General features: G+C 41.1%; 2 protein-coding genes across 4 annotated transcripts; both read left to right on the top strand.

Annotated features, from left to right (window-relative positions):
- Window positions 1–5,798: 5,798 nt before the first annotated feature.
- RB195_008712 (uncharacterized protein) lies at window positions 5,799–7,797 on the top strand (the record flags this gene model as incomplete). 2 transcript variants are annotated; one of them, XM_064195347.1, is made up of 8 exons in its annotated part: window positions 5,799–5,953; window positions 6,030–6,085; window positions 6,542–6,696; window positions 6,807–7,024; window positions 7,089–7,177; window positions 7,293–7,481; window positions 7,543–7,630; window positions 7,743–7,797. In XM_064195347.1, 8 exons carry the CDS (start codon window positions 5,799–5,801, stop codon window positions 7,795–7,797), a joined length of 1,005 nt encoding a protein of 334 aa, XP_064046492.1. The 2 variants fall into 2 exon arrangements, with proteins under 2 accessions (XP_064046492.1, XP_064046493.1); XM_064195348.1 differs by having other exon boundaries at window positions 5,916–5,953.
- A 1,196-nt stretch (window positions 7,798–8,993) lies between these two features.
- On the top strand, window positions 8,994–16,924 carry RB195_008711 (uncharacterized protein; the record flags this gene model as incomplete). Of its 2 annotated transcripts, XM_064195346.1 has the most annotated exons (7): window positions 8,994–9,023; window positions 9,162–9,250; window positions 9,406–9,569; window positions 12,235–12,366; window positions 15,242–15,333; window positions 15,422–15,518; window positions 16,872–16,924. In XM_064195346.1, the coding sequence occupies 7 exons, from the start codon at window positions 8,994–8,996 to the stop codon at window positions 16,922–16,924; spliced, it is 657 nt and encodes a 218-aa protein (XP_064046490.1). The 2 variants fall into 2 exon arrangements, with proteins under 2 accessions (XP_064046490.1, XP_064046491.1); XM_064195345.1 differs by lacking the exons at window positions 8,994–9,023; window positions 9,162–9,250; window positions 9,406–9,569 and having other exon boundaries at window positions 12,267–12,366.
- Between the last annotated feature and the right edge of the window lie 3,571 nt (window positions 16,925–20,495).

The following is a 20,495-nucleotide window of genomic DNA, read 5'->3' as shown; positions in this document are numbered from 1 at the left end:
GCAATGCTGCTGCGGTGACCTCATGTTTTGAAACATCAACGCTTATTCACCCGGTAGTCACTAACAGTACACTATGGTTCTACCTTGAGGTGGTTGCATTAGAATTATAATATTACTCCACCCATTTCAAATTATCCACACTTCTATATACCATAGTGTAGTTTCAAATTGCTTGCTTAAGATCAGTTTCGCATACAATTGGTAAAAAAATTAATAGTATTGATGACATAGTAGTATTAATTATTATTATTGTACTATTATTATAATTCTAACCATAGTATTATTATGCACTTGAATGAACATTTTATATTGAATATGTAAGATAATCTGGATCTGATACTACTACAGAGCCGAAGCGGCAGCCGGATCTGAACAAAATCAGTAAAGCAAAGAAGAGTAGCGAACGATTTTATAAAAACCCACCAAGTAGAGGAGCAGGCATGTTGCCCACAAAAGGGTGACCACAGTGGTGTATGTGGCGAAATATCTGCAGGTCCAGTGTGGAATAGGGGGGTGACAACGCTTTATCTCTCTACTGCATTTCAGTGCTCACCATCCGCATCAGTCCTTATATCTAGGGGAGTGCGTGCTTACTTACTTTTAAAAGGAACACTATTACCAATCCACAGACTGACTGCACCTTAATTGCGGGTGACTGTGCATAATGAGGACCATAAGGAAGTGACTCGTTTGATGCGATGTTTTGGTGGTGGCACTCGAGGGAAGAGGCATAATTAGGAACTTCAGAAAAATCAAAAAGTATATTTTGTAACAGTCACGCAGAAACGGCAAGGCCATCGGTTTATATCTGATAATCAGAATGGAGTAAGAAGAGTTAAAATGACCAAGATTGTGTAGGGTGTAGCTAACACACATCAATCAAGAGCTACTATAAAAATGCCCGCAACTAATGCCCGAGTTGCAGTGATGTCACTATAAGTGACCATCATCGGTATGATGATGAAGATGAACATGACCGTGATGAAACAATAGCTTTCGGCTCTTTCTATAAAATCTTTTAAACAATTGTATGTGATTAATTACTGCATTAATTGGTGGTGAAACTAGCAAAGTCCCCATATTTAACCTCAAATTGAAGACCGAAGTTCAGTTAACCAGTTTAACACTGCAGCTGGCTAAAATCTTCAAATGGCCGGAGAGTGCAAGGGAAAACCGAAAATGTATGGACCACTTTGAACAGTAAATACATATAGTCGGATAACAACGAAATGAAACTCGGTGCGGTAAAGCGTAGCGGTCGGAATCGAGAGGATAACCTTGGAAGCACCACTCATGGCTGCAGCTGATGATGGTCCCACCTCGATTCCGACCGTTGGCTCCAACGTGCCGCCTTGAGAGGAGAAGCTTACGCAATTGCACCGAGGTTCATGTCGTTTTGATCCCAATATAAACGACCACGAATAACGATCAGAAATTCGATTTCAACTTTACCGACCTCATGTACTTGCACGGAAAGAAAGCCTAGAGTGTGCGCGTGAGTTTGTTAGCTCACGACAATATGATAATATGGGAATTGTATTCCAGAAGAATGCAGATGTAGTGGTTCAGTGGTATATTACAAATGTTTATTATAGAATAATAAAAGAACACAGAACAGACAAGTCGGCTCTCTCGGCCAGAGGATCCACGAGTGCCACAAACGTGCCGCCTCCTTGCCATATGGTCGGCAAGGAGGCGAATGTCGAATAATATAAACTATCAACATTGCATTATTAGTTATGGAGTTCCGAGGTCCGAACACTCCGGCGACACAGCAAAAAATACCTCAATACATTACGAGAGAAAATGTGTGTCGAATCCAGCGTAAGCCTGAGTTGACGAGCGGTGAGCTTGTAGTTGGGTTGGCGGAGACGAGTAGGGAGTTGACCATTAGTTGTGACGGCGTTTGTAGGGAACGACGGGGAAACGCAACATAATTGCGTACTTTCCACAATTGAGTGGTCCTGAATACGATGCGCTCAAAAAGGTAGCATCAATCCTGCGGGAGGATTGCTCGTTTTATGTTGGTAGTGGATCTGCTTTCGCTGCTCAAACTGCACAGGGTCCTTCAGTATTGTATAAACCCCCAAATGGTCAAGGAGAAATGCCTTTTCCCGGCCGATGCACCAGAAAATTGTGCGTGTGAGTTTGTTAGCTAACGACAATATGATAATATGGGAATTGTATCCCAGAAGAATGCAGATGTAGTGGTTCAGTGGTATATTACAAATGTTTATTATAGAATAATAAAAGAACACAGAACAGACAAGTCGGCTCTCTCGGCCAGAGGATCCACGAGTGCCACAAACGTGCCGCCTCCTTGCCATATGGTCGGCAAGGAGGCGAATATCGAATAATATAAACTATCAACATTGCATTATTAGTTATGGAGTTCCGAGGTCGGAACATAGAGGTCAAAAATTAGTTAGTAAGTTATTCGTTAGTTAGTTCAAGTTATTGAAATACGGTTATAACTTTATATTTACTTTATACTTATACTTACTATTTACTTTACTGTTCACTTTATCTTTATATTTTAACTTTTAACAGAAATCCAATTAATCTATTAATAGTTTCAAGTAACTTTGTTAACTCGGGAACAAAACTCAACATATTTAGCATATTTTAACACTTTTTTAAAAGAAATAACAGGATACTACCGTTTTAGTACTACTAGAATTGCACATATATATTCAAGATCAAACAAAATAAAGATCCTCTAATAAAGAACATAGCAAGAGCCAACAAAAAAATAGATTAGACAGTGGAGGAGGACTGGAAACCCTTGTAATCGATGGTGGGTCAAGCGAACTCTGCTCGCAGACGCATCCTTGACCAGGAGGTCAGATCTCCTTGTCCTCTGGATATTTGTACGAGCCGGGGTTAGCGACGCTTGCTCAGCCGACGAGTTAACGCAGTCAAGATTTTTGAATATTGATTTTAGTGAGGAATTCATCATGTCTATGTTCTTGAGCATCCCTTCAGTTGCCTTTTGCCCTTCGGTTCTTGTTATTATTGATCGTGAACATACGTTGTTTCTTACTTTGTGAAATAGTAAACTCATAAAAGACTATTTCTAGGAAATACACTAACTTATGTGCTGTTATGTGTAGTCCTAGACTTTTTCAAGTTATATAGTTATATTATATGTTATATATCTATTAGGATCATAGAAGAAATAGCTGGAGAGGGTGCTTTTATATAAATGATTGTTTTGTAACTTTTGTTTCGAATAAGTTCTATTTGAAACTATGGAGATTTCTAGAAGTTTCATTCAAAAATATTACTGACTACTACTAAGAAGCCAAATTGATGATCATCGTTTGGAATCATCAATGGAAGCTTTGAACTTAACTCCGCTTTAACCTCATTACAGTAGAAGTTTCGGTAGAGGAAAGAATTTCGATAACAACGTGGTCCCGAGGTGACATCACGGTGACCAGTCTGTGAACGTGATCTGCTATCTGGGCTACGTGCTCACCTATTTCCATGGATTCCATCCTCAGTTTTCCACTACTTGCTAAAATATTCGAGGTTTTCATGTCAAATCTCTAATCTACTCCGATTTTCTATTTGTACACATTCGCTTTCGATCGATCTTGCGCTTACTTTTTTTCATTGAGATCTTTGTTTTTTTTTTCCTTTGTCTTCTTTCTTTTCATTCATTTTTTCCTTTATTCTTTCCTTTTATTGTGTTTCGTATGTACACTTTTGCCGTGTCTTAATCTTACTCTATCTACTACTCTCTTAGTCTTTATTTTAATCTACTTCTATTTTTTATCTGTGTACCTTCGCTTTATCGATCTTGAGCTTTTTCTTTGAAAGCTTTTTAAAAATTTCTTCTAGCAGTTAGATTGTGTTTTGTTTTACCAACGTTTTATGTTTAAACTTCAAACTGTTTACTTTATACTTCATTAATAAAGATGAGATTGTTCCACTATTTCCTAAAGCCGGGTAAAATGTAGTTGGGGGAGGGGGAATTGCGCCCTCATTTCCCGACGCTCTAACTTACTTTTTTCTCTTACTTACTTTAGTTTACATGTCATAGATACTCTAAGACTTATACTTATGCCTTAGGGACCCGAGTGATCTGAATATTTATTTCGAAGGGCGCCAGAGAGTGCCCCCCCCCCAACTAAATTTCACCCCCTAAAGCCTTGGGCTTGAAAAATTTGCTTCAGCAGGAGTGGTATTTCCCTGGCAACTCTTCTCTTGGCAATCTTATAACATTAATGCTTCTATCTGGCACAAGAGTGATCCAGTGTACCCAACTGTCGGTCCCACAGCTATGACCTCTATGGAGGAGGGCAACTTAATGGTTGATAAGAATGAATGCCACTAATATCTAATCCCTGCTTTGACAACTCCTCAGCTGTCAGATATCTAACTACCCTCCCTTCTTTTAAATAAGTATTAAATCCCTAAAGCGAAATCGTATACAGAACTGTTTCCTGCTAGTTAGCATTCTTTCTTCTTTCTTTTCACTACTTATTTACTGTATTTGTTTTGTATTTGTCCTTGCCACATCCTTTTTGGAACCCTGTTGAGTGTAACAGATAAGTAAATGTTTTTTTCTTTTTAAATTTCTTTCCCCTGTTCTCTTTCTTTTCGTTCGTTCATTTCTCTAACATTACTACCTTTTATGGTGTTCGTATGCGCACTTTGTGGTGTACTTAACACATGATTAAATAAATAAAGTAAGTTAAGCAAGTAGTAAATTTTCGAAGATTCACGAACGATGAAAAGATGAAGAGAAAATCTAGACGATTCACGAACGACGAAAAGATGAAGAATAGTTGTGGATAGGATTTCTAGCCATGTTTTCCATTCCCTGAAATTAGTATATATTCAGTGTCCTCTAAGTATTCTGAGTACTTTCTAGAAAAATCCTAGCACTTGGATGGTCTTTTTATCCGCCGCATACTGTAGAAATCACTATGGTTTCTTCTTTTTTAACACCATCATTTCAGACGGATATTCAAATTTCTTTTGCGTTCAACTGTTAATTGTTGCCACCAACCTTTTTCAAATCCTGACTGTTGCTGGAGGTTCCGATTTCACTTATGACTGTGAGTTTTTTTTTTCGTGATTTCTGTCTTTTTTTCTGGAATCTTCTTTCTGTCCGCTTTAGTCGTTTTGGATTGTTCGAAAGAAACTGTTCGTTTAGCTCTTTTTGTGTTGAAGTCAAAGTATTCGTTATCTTCTCGTCGGCGGCTTTTTTTAATCTTCACCACCGTTTGGGAAGTTGCCATAAATTCTTTCTCATGTTATCCACTGCTATTACTTCGGGCAATTCGCCACTAATTGATTATTGTTCTCGGTATCAATATAATGTGGCGGGCGTCCTTTTTAATTGTGTTGGGGAGTGCCAATCATAGAAAACGTATGTCATCACATATATAATCGAGTAATATTTGACATCATTGTTTCCAATGGCTCCTTATCTTCCTGGTGGTGAATGGGGTTTTTAGTGTTTGTTTTGTAACTAGCAGTATGAGTCACAGATCCTTTCCTAGCGGCATTTCTAGGTCCTTTATTTTAGTCTCAAATTGATTTGTTTGTCCGTTTCCATTTTTGATTTTCAAAGGTTTACTGCCATGAACAAATTACGTCATTATATTCAATCCTATTTTTTCTCGGAATAATCGCTTCCTACAATTTTGTTCTTCTTTTCTTTTAGAGGCTTTTCGCATAACCTTAGTTATATACAAAGTGGTTTTTAGTGACAACTATGAGTTGTTTCTTCGTCTTCTTTATTGTTTTCTGTATAGGACCAGTTATTTCTTTGTAGTGTAAAGATGTGGTCCTCAATTGATGCTCTTGGCGGACTGATTCCGAACTGCAAATGTGGTGCGACGTACGATCTTCGATTTTGTGCTCCTCATACACTTCCATGTGCACATACGTTTTGTCTGATGTGTCTTAGTAAGGATGAGCAAAGAAAAAGACGGAGGTATATTTGATAATCCTCTTTCATTTCTTCTTATATTGCCAGATGCTTCCTTTCAGCGATCCACTTTTCTTTCCAGGTGCCCGTCTTGTCAGAAGAAGTATTCATCGTTCATTTTAAACGTTACTCTTGCAGGTAGGCTTCTTTTTTTGCACATTAGCGGTAGTAGTTTACTCAGTTTTCATGTGCACCTCGTGATCTTCTTGTATGAACAGTTTACCGTTATAAAAACACTTTTTCCTGAGAAGAATATGAGTGTTTCCTGCATGTGGATGCTTTATTAGTTGTTTTTATCCAAGAGTTTCCCATTAGTTGATGTTTTCCCGTTTTGAAATTGCAGAATGCATTTTTCAAAGATGATTTTAAATCAAAAATTATGCTGCAGATGACTGGTTTTGAACTAGACACTGACCTTAACCTGGCATGGGTTAAATCATACGTAGAAGTTGTCAAAAATATTTCTACCTAAAACTCTGCGTTCTATCTTAAAAACTCAAAGATTTGCATTACGGGAATACTTGCAAACGTCTTTAAGAATTATGTAGTTTTTTTTAGCTTCATAAACAAATTCAGTATCAAAAACATTTCCAGAAGTAGTGGAACGTGTACGACAGCGACGTGAATGGATGGAAGGACAGTCGCGAAGATGCGACGAATGCGATTCACGACGTCCATTGAGCACAATGCGACGTTGTCTTAGTTGTGTTCGCGATATTGGCAAACATGTGTCCATTGGCTGTACGTTGGTGCGTTTCCTTATTATCCTATCTGTGATTTCTCTTTTTCTTCTATCTGTGATTTTTCTTTTTCTCTTATATTCCAACTACAGTAGTTTTTTGTTTATACATTGCTTTAGGATTGCCTTATATGTCTTGAATGTTGTGTTGATCGTCATAACGGTCACGAATTCATTGCTGTAGCGCAGCCATTGTCCTGTAGCTCCTCATCAATTCCTCCAGCTGCAACGTCAACCCCACGATTAGGAGGAACACCTCGATATGTGCAATGGAAAGCATCTACGAGCAAAGGTGATTCGAGGATAAAACCGAGCGTAGCCTCAGGCTCTCTTCCACAGTATGTTTTATGTTCTTCCCTGATTTTTTTCTTGAAACAATGTTTCTATCCGGATTCTATTTAGTAAAACAAATGGCATTCGTCGAGGACTACCATCTTCTGCACCTGCTATCCAAGACGATTTGGTATTCGAAACGAGAAGTCCCTTATATTGTAGGTTCCAGTCAGATACAAGAAATTCATTTTCGAATACTTTTTCAATTATTTGACACCTGACTTTACTATACACATTTTGACACTTATTTTCTCCTAATTGACTTTTTTGTAGATCATATAACATCGTCATTCCACGAAGTAGTGCCCAACAAAAGTAGTGTTGTGCGACGTTTGTCCGGAATTATTCGAAATGTTGTCGGCTCCCATAGTTCCATAACGAATCAAAAGGATTCCAGAAATTATCACGATGATGTCATACGGAAAATTAGTAGCGCAGCAAGTGGACCTAGCATTGATCAAGGTAGTTTAAGAGTTAGCATTTAGCTTCTTCTTGGAAATATACTTTATTTGGTGCATTTTAGATGGCTCCATGTATCAATACATATCACCACGCTCTAAGAATTTCTCGAGAACTACGTGTTCATCAGAGCTTGGATTAGATACTATTGAGTAAGTTTTCCTTTCTAATCCGTCAGTTTCTCCACTCCTTCTCTACTCGATAATACTGTCGTCTAGATGGAAGTGGTGTGTACTGTAACTTGTTTCATTAGGATATTTCCAGACGCCTGCCTCTCTCTCATTACTACGTTAATCTTAATCGACGATGCTCAGATTAGCTGGTTTATCTTGAAGAGAAGTTTTGATTGTTTCTATTAATTAATTTATGTTATTGACATTATTCTTCGATTCCGGTCGTCCGTTGTTTTCACAGCCTCATGACTGTCGTTGTTTTTTTTTAAGTCGAGTTCTGGATTCGAATGCCATACCTATGATTTTGTTGTTTGTAACAGCTTTTCATTTATACTTGAGTTTCTTCACTTCTTAAATGAAATGATAACAGTGAAATGCTGAAATCCTTGCAAGCAACAATGCTTTTTGATATGTTTTTTTTTTCGAGTTGTTCTTTCTTGCTGTTGTTTGCCTGTTGATTGTCTTCTGTTTTGGTGATTTAGATCTTATTACTATATGATCACTATTTATTCGGCACCATTGTTTCCAGTTCTATTCTAAATCAGGTTATATTTAGCATGTTGCCACATCGAGATACATATTATGTTCCATATCGAAGTAATGAAAACTTATATATTTATAATCCAGTCAATGAGTAGTCACCTCAAATAGATGGGTACTGTTTGTCTTATTCATGTTAAGGGCATCACTCCACGAATCTGAGGTGGTACGGATTTCAAGTGGAGTACTCGTATACGGGATAGTAGAATATGGAGAGTGGGGTGATTCCGTCCATTTTTTCCTAATTGCCGTAAAGAACGGCCCGGAAGATACGACTTCGGGCGTTCTGGCGCACTATTTCTACAAGGAGTTCGACTGGTGCGCGCCACTCTTGTGCATGCGCCCCATCTTCCGGGCCGTTTTTACGACAATTAGGAAGAAATGGACGGAATCACCCTCTTCTCCACAATCTACGACCCCGTATACGAATATTCCACCTGAAATCCGTACCACCTTAGATTTGTGGGATGATGCTTTTAAATCATTTCATCGTCAATCATGCGATCCGGGAGAAACTAAGCGTGACTCTTATGACCGAGAAGATGCATGAAATACACTTTCGATCGGTACGGTAACGTTTTAGAGGTTGGCAACTGTACTCTACGTGGGATCTGTAATAATGCAATGATCGACTCTCGCTCCCACACAGATCTATTGTTCAACGATTGACAGAAACGCAATGCCACCTCTTCATAACATCAAACTTGGATAATTAAATTGATAATGTTTCAAGAAAAATCAGTGACAATGCAAGACTACAACTACGAGGTTAAAAAGAAGAGAAAAAAATAATGGAACAGTGATGAGCTGCAGCCCTTTTATACAGAAGAAGGTGGGTGGGCCGAGCTTGATGTTATGATTCGGAAACACAGATTAATTGGCTAGAAATGTTTGGAAACAAGGGAAAAGTTAAAGCAATGGTATCACTGCTTGATGTGTAAGAGATAAGAAAGAAAGCTATTCTTTCCAGAATTTTGGCGCCAAAAATCGAATTTTCGAGCGCGCGATTTGGCAGGGGTGTTTGATGGGTTCAAACAAACAAGATGAGGAACAACAACAGTAACAATGAACAAACATCTGAAGAAGATTCATTCGAGAGGAATAAAAACAAACTGAAAGTTGTTGTGTAAGTTTAGTTAGTTGTTTAGTTTAGCTCAGTTGTGCTCAGGATAAGGCGTTTGCGTTTTGGGACCTTCGCTCAAGTCCGTCTTCAGGTCTGGAACAAGTCACAAGCTGCACTGCACCAGCACGTACCCGGTCGCCTGCAAGCGTTTGGAAATCACATTTTTACGGACGGTAACAGTTTGCGCCATTTTGCAGAATATTATCAAGTCGTTTCGGCTATGTCGGGTCGGGCAGATGTCAGTGCCTGGACAAGGTAATCAGCATTCTCCGATGGTGCTTCATTTTAGATAACACACAAATCTTTAGGAACGGTGCTGAACTGTTCTCTGTTAATTTTGTAAGTTCTACATAGGGTGAAGTGGCGCCAATAAACTGCTTCATCTTACATGAATATGCTCGAAGCTCAGTGGAATTTAGAAAAATAGAGAGAGACATACAAACTTCGTCAGAAAAAAAAGCTAGAAACTATATTTTAAAGGTAGTATATCACAAAATTGATGTAGCGTGAAAACCTTATGGAAGATAGAGGGTTCGAGATGTAGATTACGGACGTGGCTCCAGCCAGTTCCGCCCAATCGTCCTTTAAAAAAAAAGCGGCGTGGGAACGGGATTTGTTCCTACCGGGTACATTAGAACACGTCATTCTTGTACTCGCTCCGGTCCCATCAGCTGCTTATTCATTGGATTTACTTGAATGGTTTGCTAAGAAGACTCGACCAGTGATTTTCGACCGCTCGTGCGTGAATGCGGCGCGCACACGAGGGTAGTGCCTTTTCACGTACCTTGTAGAAGGAAACGCCGTTTTCCAGGATCGTGGTAAAACGACATGAATCACGAGTGTAGTTGCGGTGGGTTTGCGTACCCGCTCGAAACGGCTCGGTTTGAAGGCAGCAGTTGGAACCAGGGAGGGACCGTCGCAAACTGCAGCGATGGTGACAGCAGGGGTTTCACCGCGCTCCCAACCGCGACGCTTCACCGAAACGCCTCAAGAGAGGCCGCGTACGCAATTTCGTACGTGCTGCATGTCGTTTTCACCGTACTATACTCGCACTTTACACCCCGAAATAAATATTTACGTGATGGATTTATGGATAATAATGGATTTATATTCATATAATAGACAACAACATTGTCAGTTTCGTAATATGCTGCCTACGAAGCGCAAACACCACATCGGAATACAAACAGAAAGTATAAAATGAGCGTAACATAACCTGTTTGCCTGAACTGTAGCGACCTATCCATAGATAATTATGTGCAGCGGGAAAAATTGTGGGAATAAAAGTCGAATCCAACCTATACGGTACGGTCAGAACTGCATCAAGCCAGATGCAGTTGCGTAAATGGCTGCGCTCGAAGCGGTGCGGTATAGCGCAGCGCTTAGGATTGACGAGGTAGCCTTGGTAGTCTTTCTTCGGTGCAGTCCACGATGATCTCACGTCGATTCGAACCTCTTTTTGCACTGCGCCGCTTCGAGCGCAGCTGGACCGTGTTGCGTGCCGTTTTGACGCTACTACACCTCACAGGAACAAACACCTACACCGATTTTTTGGGATTCTCAATTTTCCCTAATCTTCCTGAAATACGGTGGGGGAAATCTCGTTTGTTCCTGCGAGATAAGCCTCTCCACTTTTGTGCGAGCTGATTTACCTGAAGAAACTGGTGAGGGGACTTCATTGATCCTCGACCGCCCGCTCGTGGACGCGGTGCGTCGGCGAGCGAATGTGATGCGTTTTCGTAGGAACGAACGCCGTTTTTCCGACATCGTTCTCCTAGGATGATTAAGGAGAATTCATGGCATATTTGTAATTTACACCCCAAACTTTCTATTTTCCATCAAGTTTCTACACTACGTCAATTTCGTGATACGCTGCTATTCAGCCATAGTTTTTGTTCTATACGTAGCCATAGAACGGCTATCCACAGCGGATGCAATGGTATCCATGCGAAAGCGACCGACGCGTAGGTGGGCCGATATTGATGTTCAAACTTTCCGAATTATGAGAATTATGACAGTTAATTCCGGCAGCCTTCTCTTTTTTTTAGTAGAACTGTAAAATTATTGGTTCGGCATTGTCGATATATATGTAAAAATAGCACACACGCTGCATAGTTCACCATAACAATTCACATGCAGGGTGGCATTGTGGCCCGCCGCCCACCGTGTCAATTTTCTTCAATTTTCTTTTCAAAGAAATTCCCTGTTTTTTTTTACCCGGTCTCATCAGCTACGCTTATTTCGCACCCCTCTGCACTCGCAGTTTCACAACAGATTTTCCCTGGAAATCTTATCTCACATCAATGTCATACTTCCTAATCATTGAGCAATCTTCTATTTTTTCAATTTTCAATTTTTTCATTTTTTTTTTCAAATTTTCAAAGCAATTTTCTTTTCTCTTAACACGTTGAGAACAAAGAATACAATGATGTAATAAATAATAAAAAATGAACAAATAATACAATAATATAATATAATAAGAAATAATGCAGAAATAATAATAAACAAATAAACAAATACATTTGTGGACTGCAGTTGTTTTTTTTTCTTGTTTTTTGTTTTTTTTAATTTGATTTGGCTATATTTCCACTTTTTTGACACTTTTTCTTCTCGAGTAATTAATTCTGGCCTTATAGAGGCTATACACTGCGTGGAAATCTCAGAAACCTTTTATATTCTGAATTTTAATGATGATAAAATAACATATGGGCTGCAGTCGCGTTGCAAAAAAAAAGGTCCTGGGCCCTTACGGGTAATTTTTCCCAAGACGCAATTGCCACCTTTTTTTGGATAAAATTCACATCGTGTTTGTTCTTCACAAGTCGATATTTGCGCCTGATCTGATAATCCGTCTTGAGCTCCGAGTAAACGGTCGAATACATTGTGAAAGCGTTATTTTCTGTCTCCTTATTACGTTCAGGATTCTCTGGTTCTGTGCTGAAAAACATCCGAATGAAGGGACTACTGATTCTGATGATATGTTTCTCATCAGTTTATAGAGGCAGCTGTATGCCAAAGACGTTCAGTGACGTTTTTCGTGAATATGATTTTGGTAAGATTATTTTTAATTGCTGAAAAAATTTCCCTACAAAAAGGAATATTAGAAGAAACACAAGGATTCTGACGACTTAACCATGGACATAGTAAATTTTTCCAACAAATAGATAAAAAATAAATAAAATAAATAAATAAATTTAGAATGAAAAGTTCGCTGATGCTTATTTCAGGCTCCAAAGTTTCCCTCTCAAACTGGTGTGAGCCGCTCCGCATTAAGCTATAGCCGGGTCAAAGCGACATGAATCACGAGTGTAGTTGCGGTGCATTTGCGTACGCGCTCGAAAGCGGTGGGCTGCGGTGGAGGCAGCAGTCGGAAGCGAGGTGGGACCGTCGCAAACTGCAGCGGTAGGTGGTGTCAGCAAAGTTTTCACCACGCTCCTAACCGCTGCGCTCCACCGAAGCGCGTCGAGAGAAGCGGAGTACGCAATTGCGTACGTGCTTCATGTCGTTTTGACCCGACTGTAATTTCAAGCGTTAGTTTGTTGCTTAAGCGCAATGTCCATGATGAGATTCGTATTTGTTTTCTCTCGTGAGTCTTCCGCGAGAATTTATTAGTAAACGACTACGGTAAAAGCTGAAAAAGCTCAAATTTATAAAATAAATTTCTAATAATGGCAACGAAGGAGAAAAAAAGTCTCCCACAATAGGTATCCAGGACCCCCCCTCCCAAAGGAGGCACAAAAAAGAAAAAAAAAAAAAAGAAAAAAAAAACCCCCCAAAAAAAAAAAAACCGAACCAAAACCCCCCAAAAACCAAAAAAAAAAAAAAAAAAAAAAAAAAAAAAAAAAAAAAAAAAAAAAAAAAAAAAAAAAAAAGAAAGGCGGGGCTTAGGCGGAGCGCCGCGGGGGCCGCGCCGCGCCCTGCTGGGGGGCTTGGTGGTGGACCGGGGCCCGCCTGGCCCCCCTGCGGCCCCCGGCCCGTGTGCTCGGGCCTGCCGCCCCGGCCTGTTTAGGCTTTGGCTGGTGCCCCGCTCTGTACTGGCGCTGCCTCGGCCCGCCGTGCCTGCGCCGTTTGGGTCGGGGCCTCGGACTCCGTTGTGCGGCGTGTTAGTTCCGCTCTGGGCTGTGCCGCCGACGCTGGTCCGCCGGGTGCTGCTTGGCCCCCGCTGTGTCGGGGTTGGGTTTGCCGCCGCCTGCCTTGTTACTTGGACTTAAGCCTTTGACGCGTGAACTGTTGTGGTGGTGTGGGTGGACGCGTGTTGTGGGCTGTTGCCGCGTGGCTGGGTTCGCCTCTCCTCCCTTGGGGGGTACGACGGCGCTTGCCGGCTGTGGGGATGGATAAATCCTTCTGGGAAGGGGCCGTGTTGTGGAAGATCTTTCGAACCTTCGTTCGCGGACGACATCGTCTCTTTTCGGCGTACCATGGCGAACGTGCTGATTGACGCGGGAATGGACTCATAACAACGTTCTAGAAGCGCACTGCGGGCGGGGACCGGGCCAATCGGGAACCCGTTCGTTCCTCGGACGTCTTGACTGGAACGCTTGGGAGACTATGGATGGGCGCTGGGCGCATCGCGCCGTGGCACGGCCACTGCGGACCATGTCTGTGCCTCTGCCCGCCTCCGCGCTCTGGCGCGGGACTGGGCGACACCGCGGCCGTTGGCTCCTCCCACGCCCTGGGATGTCTCCGGTTTACCGGCGCCACCTTGCCGGTCTTGGCTCGCTGGGAAGTCCCGTCTCGCGACCTGCGGAATATGTTCGCAATGTGGGCCGGTCCGAAGACGATGGACAAAACCTGTGACCCAGTACGCCCCGGGGACCACCAGGATGGGTGCGTGTCGCTGCGTGGACCGCTGCGCTGAGCTGGACCTCGTCGCGGCTTGGAACATCTTGTGCTGGGAAGGGATGGCCCGCGGGCCGTGTAAGTACTACTTTTTCTCATACACAGTTCTCCGCCCGATATAAGAGGATGAAGAATAAACTGTCTGGCGTTAATCCGCTTGGGATGCACCCCCACGATCACTTCAATTCAGAATTGTTTGAGGTTCACGAACGTGTAACTGGTCTCATACAATGACTTGCGGGGGCAAGCCGACGTGTCAATTCAGTGTTTTCGTCCTCCCAGACAAGTCCGGTACCAATCTATCGACCCCGGAGGGATGAAATCTTGGTGAGCACTAGGGCGGATTCGAACCTCCGATCGACCTACAGGAAACGGAACCTCCAACCACTACACCACACCTGGCCTCCATCCGAGATATGAACGAATAAAGTGGGCGTGAAATGGAAATGTGGAGCGGATCATCATTATAGGCATATCCACAGCTTCTATCCAACAAAATCTTTCCATTTGGATAAACACGCTCCAGCCGGAAATGTACTCTGGTTGGATACAATGCTATCAAATAGAAATTTATCTGCGGGCTAATTTATCCCGTAGCGGACAGAAGAAGTTTCCACTTGTCTCCACAGCAAATGTTTCTGCAACAAAACGGCTAGTTTTCACAGCAGAAATGCCGTTGCACCGAATTTGTGTCAGCAAAATAACCAGTGATTGTTGGATGTACAAAATGATGGATAATCAATGCTTCACGACAGCATTACTCCAGAAACCAGCGACCAATTTGAAGTTCACCTTGCAGGATGTGGATCCCTTGATACCGGAAAAAGAAATAACAAACACGAAAAAAATCCCTTGGTTTTTTTTTCATGAATGCTTTGAGAAAAGATGATGATGTGATCTCATGCGTGGGAAGATTTTTGAATGTTTCTGAAGATCTTCTGAAGTCTCTGGAACTCCTTTGCATGACGGATCGCAATTTTTCATGATAGCAACTATACATAGTCAGTACGTTAGCATAGAGACGTATGAAGGATTTTGGTAAACACTAGCCTAATCCACGAATATTGCAAAGGTTCAATTATTTCCAGCAATTTGGGCGGATGTGGTTGGTAAAACGGCTTTAGGAGGTGGTGACAAAGGTTATTACAAATATGAAGTGGTATCCAAAGAAATCTATAAGGTTCGTGTTGAGTTTCTTTTTCTATTTTTGAAGTTCTGATAAAATTGTGATTTTCTTGTCCTTGACCAATTTTAGATCACATTTCCAGGGTGAGATGATGCGTGGAAAATCGTATGATCTTTCCATGTCATATCCAAATTCGTCTTGTGCTGGACTTACAGTTGGAAAGACTTATCTGTTAGCAGGTATCACTACGAATTCAAGGGCATCAAATAGTTTCCGATACTTTCCGCTAATTGTGAGGGGATTTTATTGTAATCAAATGACGAATCACATAATTTCAGAGCCCTTTAAGAAAAAAATCTGTTTTTTAAATATATATATATATATATATATATATAATGCACAACAGAATCTTCGAATTGTATCGCAAGGTAACTTGAGCTCTCCTCGAAAGGCACCATATCACGAATCTGACGTGGTGAAGCTCATCACCACGGGAAAAACTAGAGATGAGGTTGTAGATTGGGGATCCGGGGTGGTTCCGCTCATCTCTCTCTCTCATCAACGTAAAAAACGGCGTGGGACCTTCGCGCGCTTTAGTTCTTACGAGACACGTCAGAACGTTCCTCTATATACACGATCCGGTCCTCTCAGCAGCTTATTCATTGGTTTTACTGGGATAAGATGTTGAGAAGACACCACTGATCCTCGATCGCGGACGACCGCATCTCTAGCTTTCCAGCAGATTCCCTAACCATATTAGATTCTTGGTCTTATTCAGATTCAGACTCTTGGTATGCTACCTTCAAAGGCCCACGAATCTGAGGTGATGCAGATTTCAGGTGGAGTATTCTTATAAGGGATAGTAGATCTTGGAGAGGAGGATGATTCTGTCCATTTCTTCCTAATTGCCGTAAAAAATCCGGAGTTCGGAAGATGCGACGCGTACACAAGGCTGGCGCGCTCCAGTCGAACTCCTTGGAGGAAATAGCGCGCCGGAACGCCCGAAGTCGTATCTTCCGGGCCGTTTTTTACGGCAATTAGGAAGAAATGGACGGGATCACCCTTCCCCATAATCTACTATCCCGTATACGAGTACTCCACCTGAAATCCGTACCACCTCAGATTCGTGGAGTGATGCCTCTAATTCCCAGAAACATATTTATATCTTTCGAAATAGGAAATGTTTGGTAACCGAGGTGTTTTTGTTCATGGTGTCTCAGCATACGATACACCTCTTTCCATCACTATCATCGACTATCATCCGTGCTGAGAACGTGCGGAGAAAAACGTTTACTTACTCACAGAACTATAACCCTAGTACCATTGTGCTAGCTGATTTTGATTTGATTTTGATTTCTTAGAAAAAATTTTCCATGGAGGAGAATTTTAAGGGTTTTGTTTAAAGTGCAAATTTTTTATTTGTGCATGAAATCAAAACCCCTCTGTCAGAGAATACCTCGGCGACGTTTGAAGTTAAACATGAAGTGAGTGTAAACGGTACGAAGTTGAGACAGGAAGATAGGATCGGAAACTTTTTGATTCCTTTGTAATTACTGTAACTGGGTTATAATATTTTTAAAAATCTTGATTAGGTACTTCTGATGACAACGATCGAAAACAGATTTCTCTGTGCCGTATTCTGTGAATCATCGACTGAGATAGATAGTTAAACTCGTGTTAAAAGTAGTAATTGTAACTACTAACTATGAGTCTCTTTGCCAATGGTTTCTTGTTCCGCGTAAACCAAAGTAAAGTGATTTTTATGCAGATTGTTTACGCCTATATGTTCTTCAGCGTTTTCCCCTCTCACGTGCTTCGTCAGGCAAATCCCAGAGAGTTTCATGTCAGTGTGAATCGTAGAAATATAACGCGATATTGACAGTTTGCTGAGCATTTCCAAATCGAAGCTGAACAACAGCGAAAATACTAATACGAACACGAAAATACGAATGATTGCAGCTGCCTTCTGAATCCTATTCGAACAGTGTCAAAAGGATCAATACAGTCGACCTCAGCATTACTTACCTGCATCCTTTATTGTTAGGCGGGAGTAGCGCAGTCGGTAAAAGGTTCCGCTTCCTGTACGATCGATCGGAGGTTCGAATCCGCCCTAGCACTTCTAGCTTACCAAGCCTTTCATCCCTCCGGGATCGTGGTATTGGTACCGTACTTGTCTGGGAGGATAAAAACACTGACCGGGGACATCGGCTAGCCCCCGTAAGTTGTTGTATAGGCCAGTTACACGTTCGTTAACCTCAAGCGATTCTGAATTGAAGTGAACGTGTTGGCGTAGGTCCCAAGCGGATTGATTCGCGCCAGACACTTTATCTTTCAATTAATTTGTTTCTGTACTTTCGATGCAGATTCTGTTCTGATGAATGCTTCATGCAGATTCTATTCATAGAGATTCAGCGGAAATATTTGCCTTATTTGGAAAACGAAAAATTCGTACCCATTGTCAGCAAATATCTACATGTTATAATTTCCCATGTACTTTCTTCGGTTTCTTGACAAACTGCTTTTACAGGAACGTACATTAAAGTGGAAAAGTGGACGATAAACGATTTCACATCTTAACCAAAAAAAAGTTCTGCAACAGTTCTTTTTTCCGTAAGTTAAAATGGATCACGGATTTTACAAGACGATTATTCTGGTAGAAAATTTTCTTATTTATTCGAAATACAACTACAAAGCAAAAAATAGAAGGGACATCACACTGGAGCCGCATAAATTACCAAGTATGAGGGAGGGACGAAATAGCGCGAGTTGACAGTCGATCTTTATTTTGAACCGACAGCTTAACCTTCGCATTTAGGGCTGCAAATCGTTAAGCAGACAGTAACCTAGCCTGATTCATCATAACCGAAAAAAATTCTGCGACAGTTTTTTTTTTCTCGCCAGTTAAGATGGAGCATGGACTTTTAGGCGAAGTCCATAAAGAATTCTCAGATTCGCGTTGTGACTTTACGTTCACACTCGAATAGGATTATGTTTTAATAAGTAGGAAGAAATGGTAAATTACGATTTCTATATTCTATAATTACAAATATGGTAAATTACAAATTATTTTAACTCCGCTGAAATCCCGTAGATAAGTCCGTTTTTATTTTTGCGGGAAGACGCATGCTTTTTTTGTCACCTCCACCCTTTCCCCTTTTTTCTGTTCTTGACAATGGTTTTTTAACTTAACTTTTTTAACTTTTTTTTTTTTATTCTAAACAAAAAAAAACAGTATAATAAAAACAACTAAGTTAAACAATTTACTGATAGCGCTCATTTTGTCAAGCCTACCCATCTGCGGGATTTTAGAGTAGTTCAAGAAATGCAAAGAGTAACACTATGAGAAGTTGGCTAATGAGTCAAAGGGGAAGTTCAGGTGGAAGAGTCTAAGCTGAGAAGGTAAGAGAATGAGAAGGATAGAGTTATCCGGTCCCGAATTCCGATTCTAAGTGCTCAGTGCTCGAGCGCTCGATTTACGGACAACCTTTCTCCTTCGGCAGAATCATAAGCGAAGGAACAAGGTGAAGGAAAACGAACAACAAGTTTTGAGGGTAACACATTCGGATAGAAACGAGTTTTGACTCATTATCAAGATAATGAGTCAAAAAAGACCACTTTTCAATTTAGTTCGATTATAAGAATGAAACGATGTATGGAACCGTTCGAAAAATGAACCTCTTCTCAAATCGTGACTGCCACCTCACAAATTTTTATACGTCATTGCGAAGATTCTGACACGGGACTCTGCAGTTCAGAAAACTTCCCAGACGTCAGCTCTTGAAAAAATTCGTCCATCTTTTTTCTTTGTTCCAATGGAACGGATATTGTGACCATTGAGGAGAACAGGTGGTAAAGTAAATGATCCACAATTTCTGTGCTGTGCTCAGTTGTGCCTACGGCAAACAGACCGCAAATATCTGTACCACCGTAGGACCGTCGTCTGATCTTGTCCTCAGGTCTGGACTGGACATTTGCAGGATGAAGGCACGCGCATGGAAGCCGTGGTGCATCGGATGCAACCGCCTACGTTCTATTGCAACATAAACCGAATAGTTTCGACAGTACATGCCAGATTCTTCTGTACGAGGTGATCAACATCCTCCAATAATGTCTTCTTTAATTTAGGTAACAGAGAAATCCTTAGAAGTGGTCCTGAACTGTTGAAAACCACCGATTTTGGCAATGTTTACCTTAGTCTGAGTTCGTTCCAATAGGGACAAAGGATAAAGTGTCTGGCGTTAATCGATCCGCTTAGGATGCGCCCCCAAGTTCACTTCAATTCAGAATCGTTTGAGGTTTACGAACGTGTAACTGGCCTATACGATGACTTGCGATGGCTAGCCGAAGTGTCAAGTCAGTGTTTTTATCCTTCCAGACAAGTCTGGTACCAATCTATCGACAAGGTATGAAAGACTTGGTTTGCAGCAGGGCGGCTTCGAACCATCGATCGTGTCGTTACAAAAAGACCTCTAACCGACTGCACCACACCCGCCCTTTTACTATTTATTATAAACTAAAACTAGCAAGTAATGGTGTTTGCAACAAATAAATAGCATTGCAATGACTGTATTTTCTGCTTTATAAATTACATGACTTAGAATTAGGGCACCATTTGTAACAGAAAAGTGCTGGAGTTGCTGGTGTTCCATGTGCCTGACTGGACTGGACTGAAAAGATTTAATAATGCCAGCCTTTTTTTTCTAAGAAGAACTGCAACGTTACGGCCAGAACGTCGATGTATGTACGTATAAATAGGCGCATGTGTTTAGTTCGCCCTACTCCTTCCATAACATTTTTCTCCTCTCGATAACTCAGTGACCGAGAGCAGGGTGACATGGCCAGTCCTGTCGCGTAGAGCGCTCTAACTCCTTCAGAAAAAAATTTCGTGTCTTTTTTCTCGTGGTCTCTTCAGCTAAATTAATATCCAGCTTATCTTCTCATGGCTCTCGTGGACGGATTTGTGTTGAGAATCTCACCTTAAATCCCTAAAAATGGATCTAAACTCTATTTCAAGCGAAAAAAAAATTATCTACTTTCACTCAGTGTCAAAAGTGATGTAATTCTTAGTTTGACAGTCACGTTTAGTGCTTGATTTACTTCGTTTCTCTTTGCAAAGAGCAAAAATATCATTTTAGTGTTCTGTTGAGTACAAATTTTGCTTTATTAAATATATTCTGATTAGATTTTCGGATGAGAGTTGAACCGACCTGATTAAA

Source organism: Necator americanus, chromosome III (genome assembly GCF_031761385.1).
Source record: "Necator americanus strain Aroian chromosome III, whole genome shotgun sequence".
Classification (NCBI taxonomy): Eukaryota; Metazoa; Nematoda; class Chromadorea; order Rhabditida; family Ancylostomatidae; genus Necator; species Necator americanus.
The sequence above is the reverse complement of the archived record's forward strand: the minus strand, read 5'-3'. Positions and strand labels throughout refer to the sequence as shown.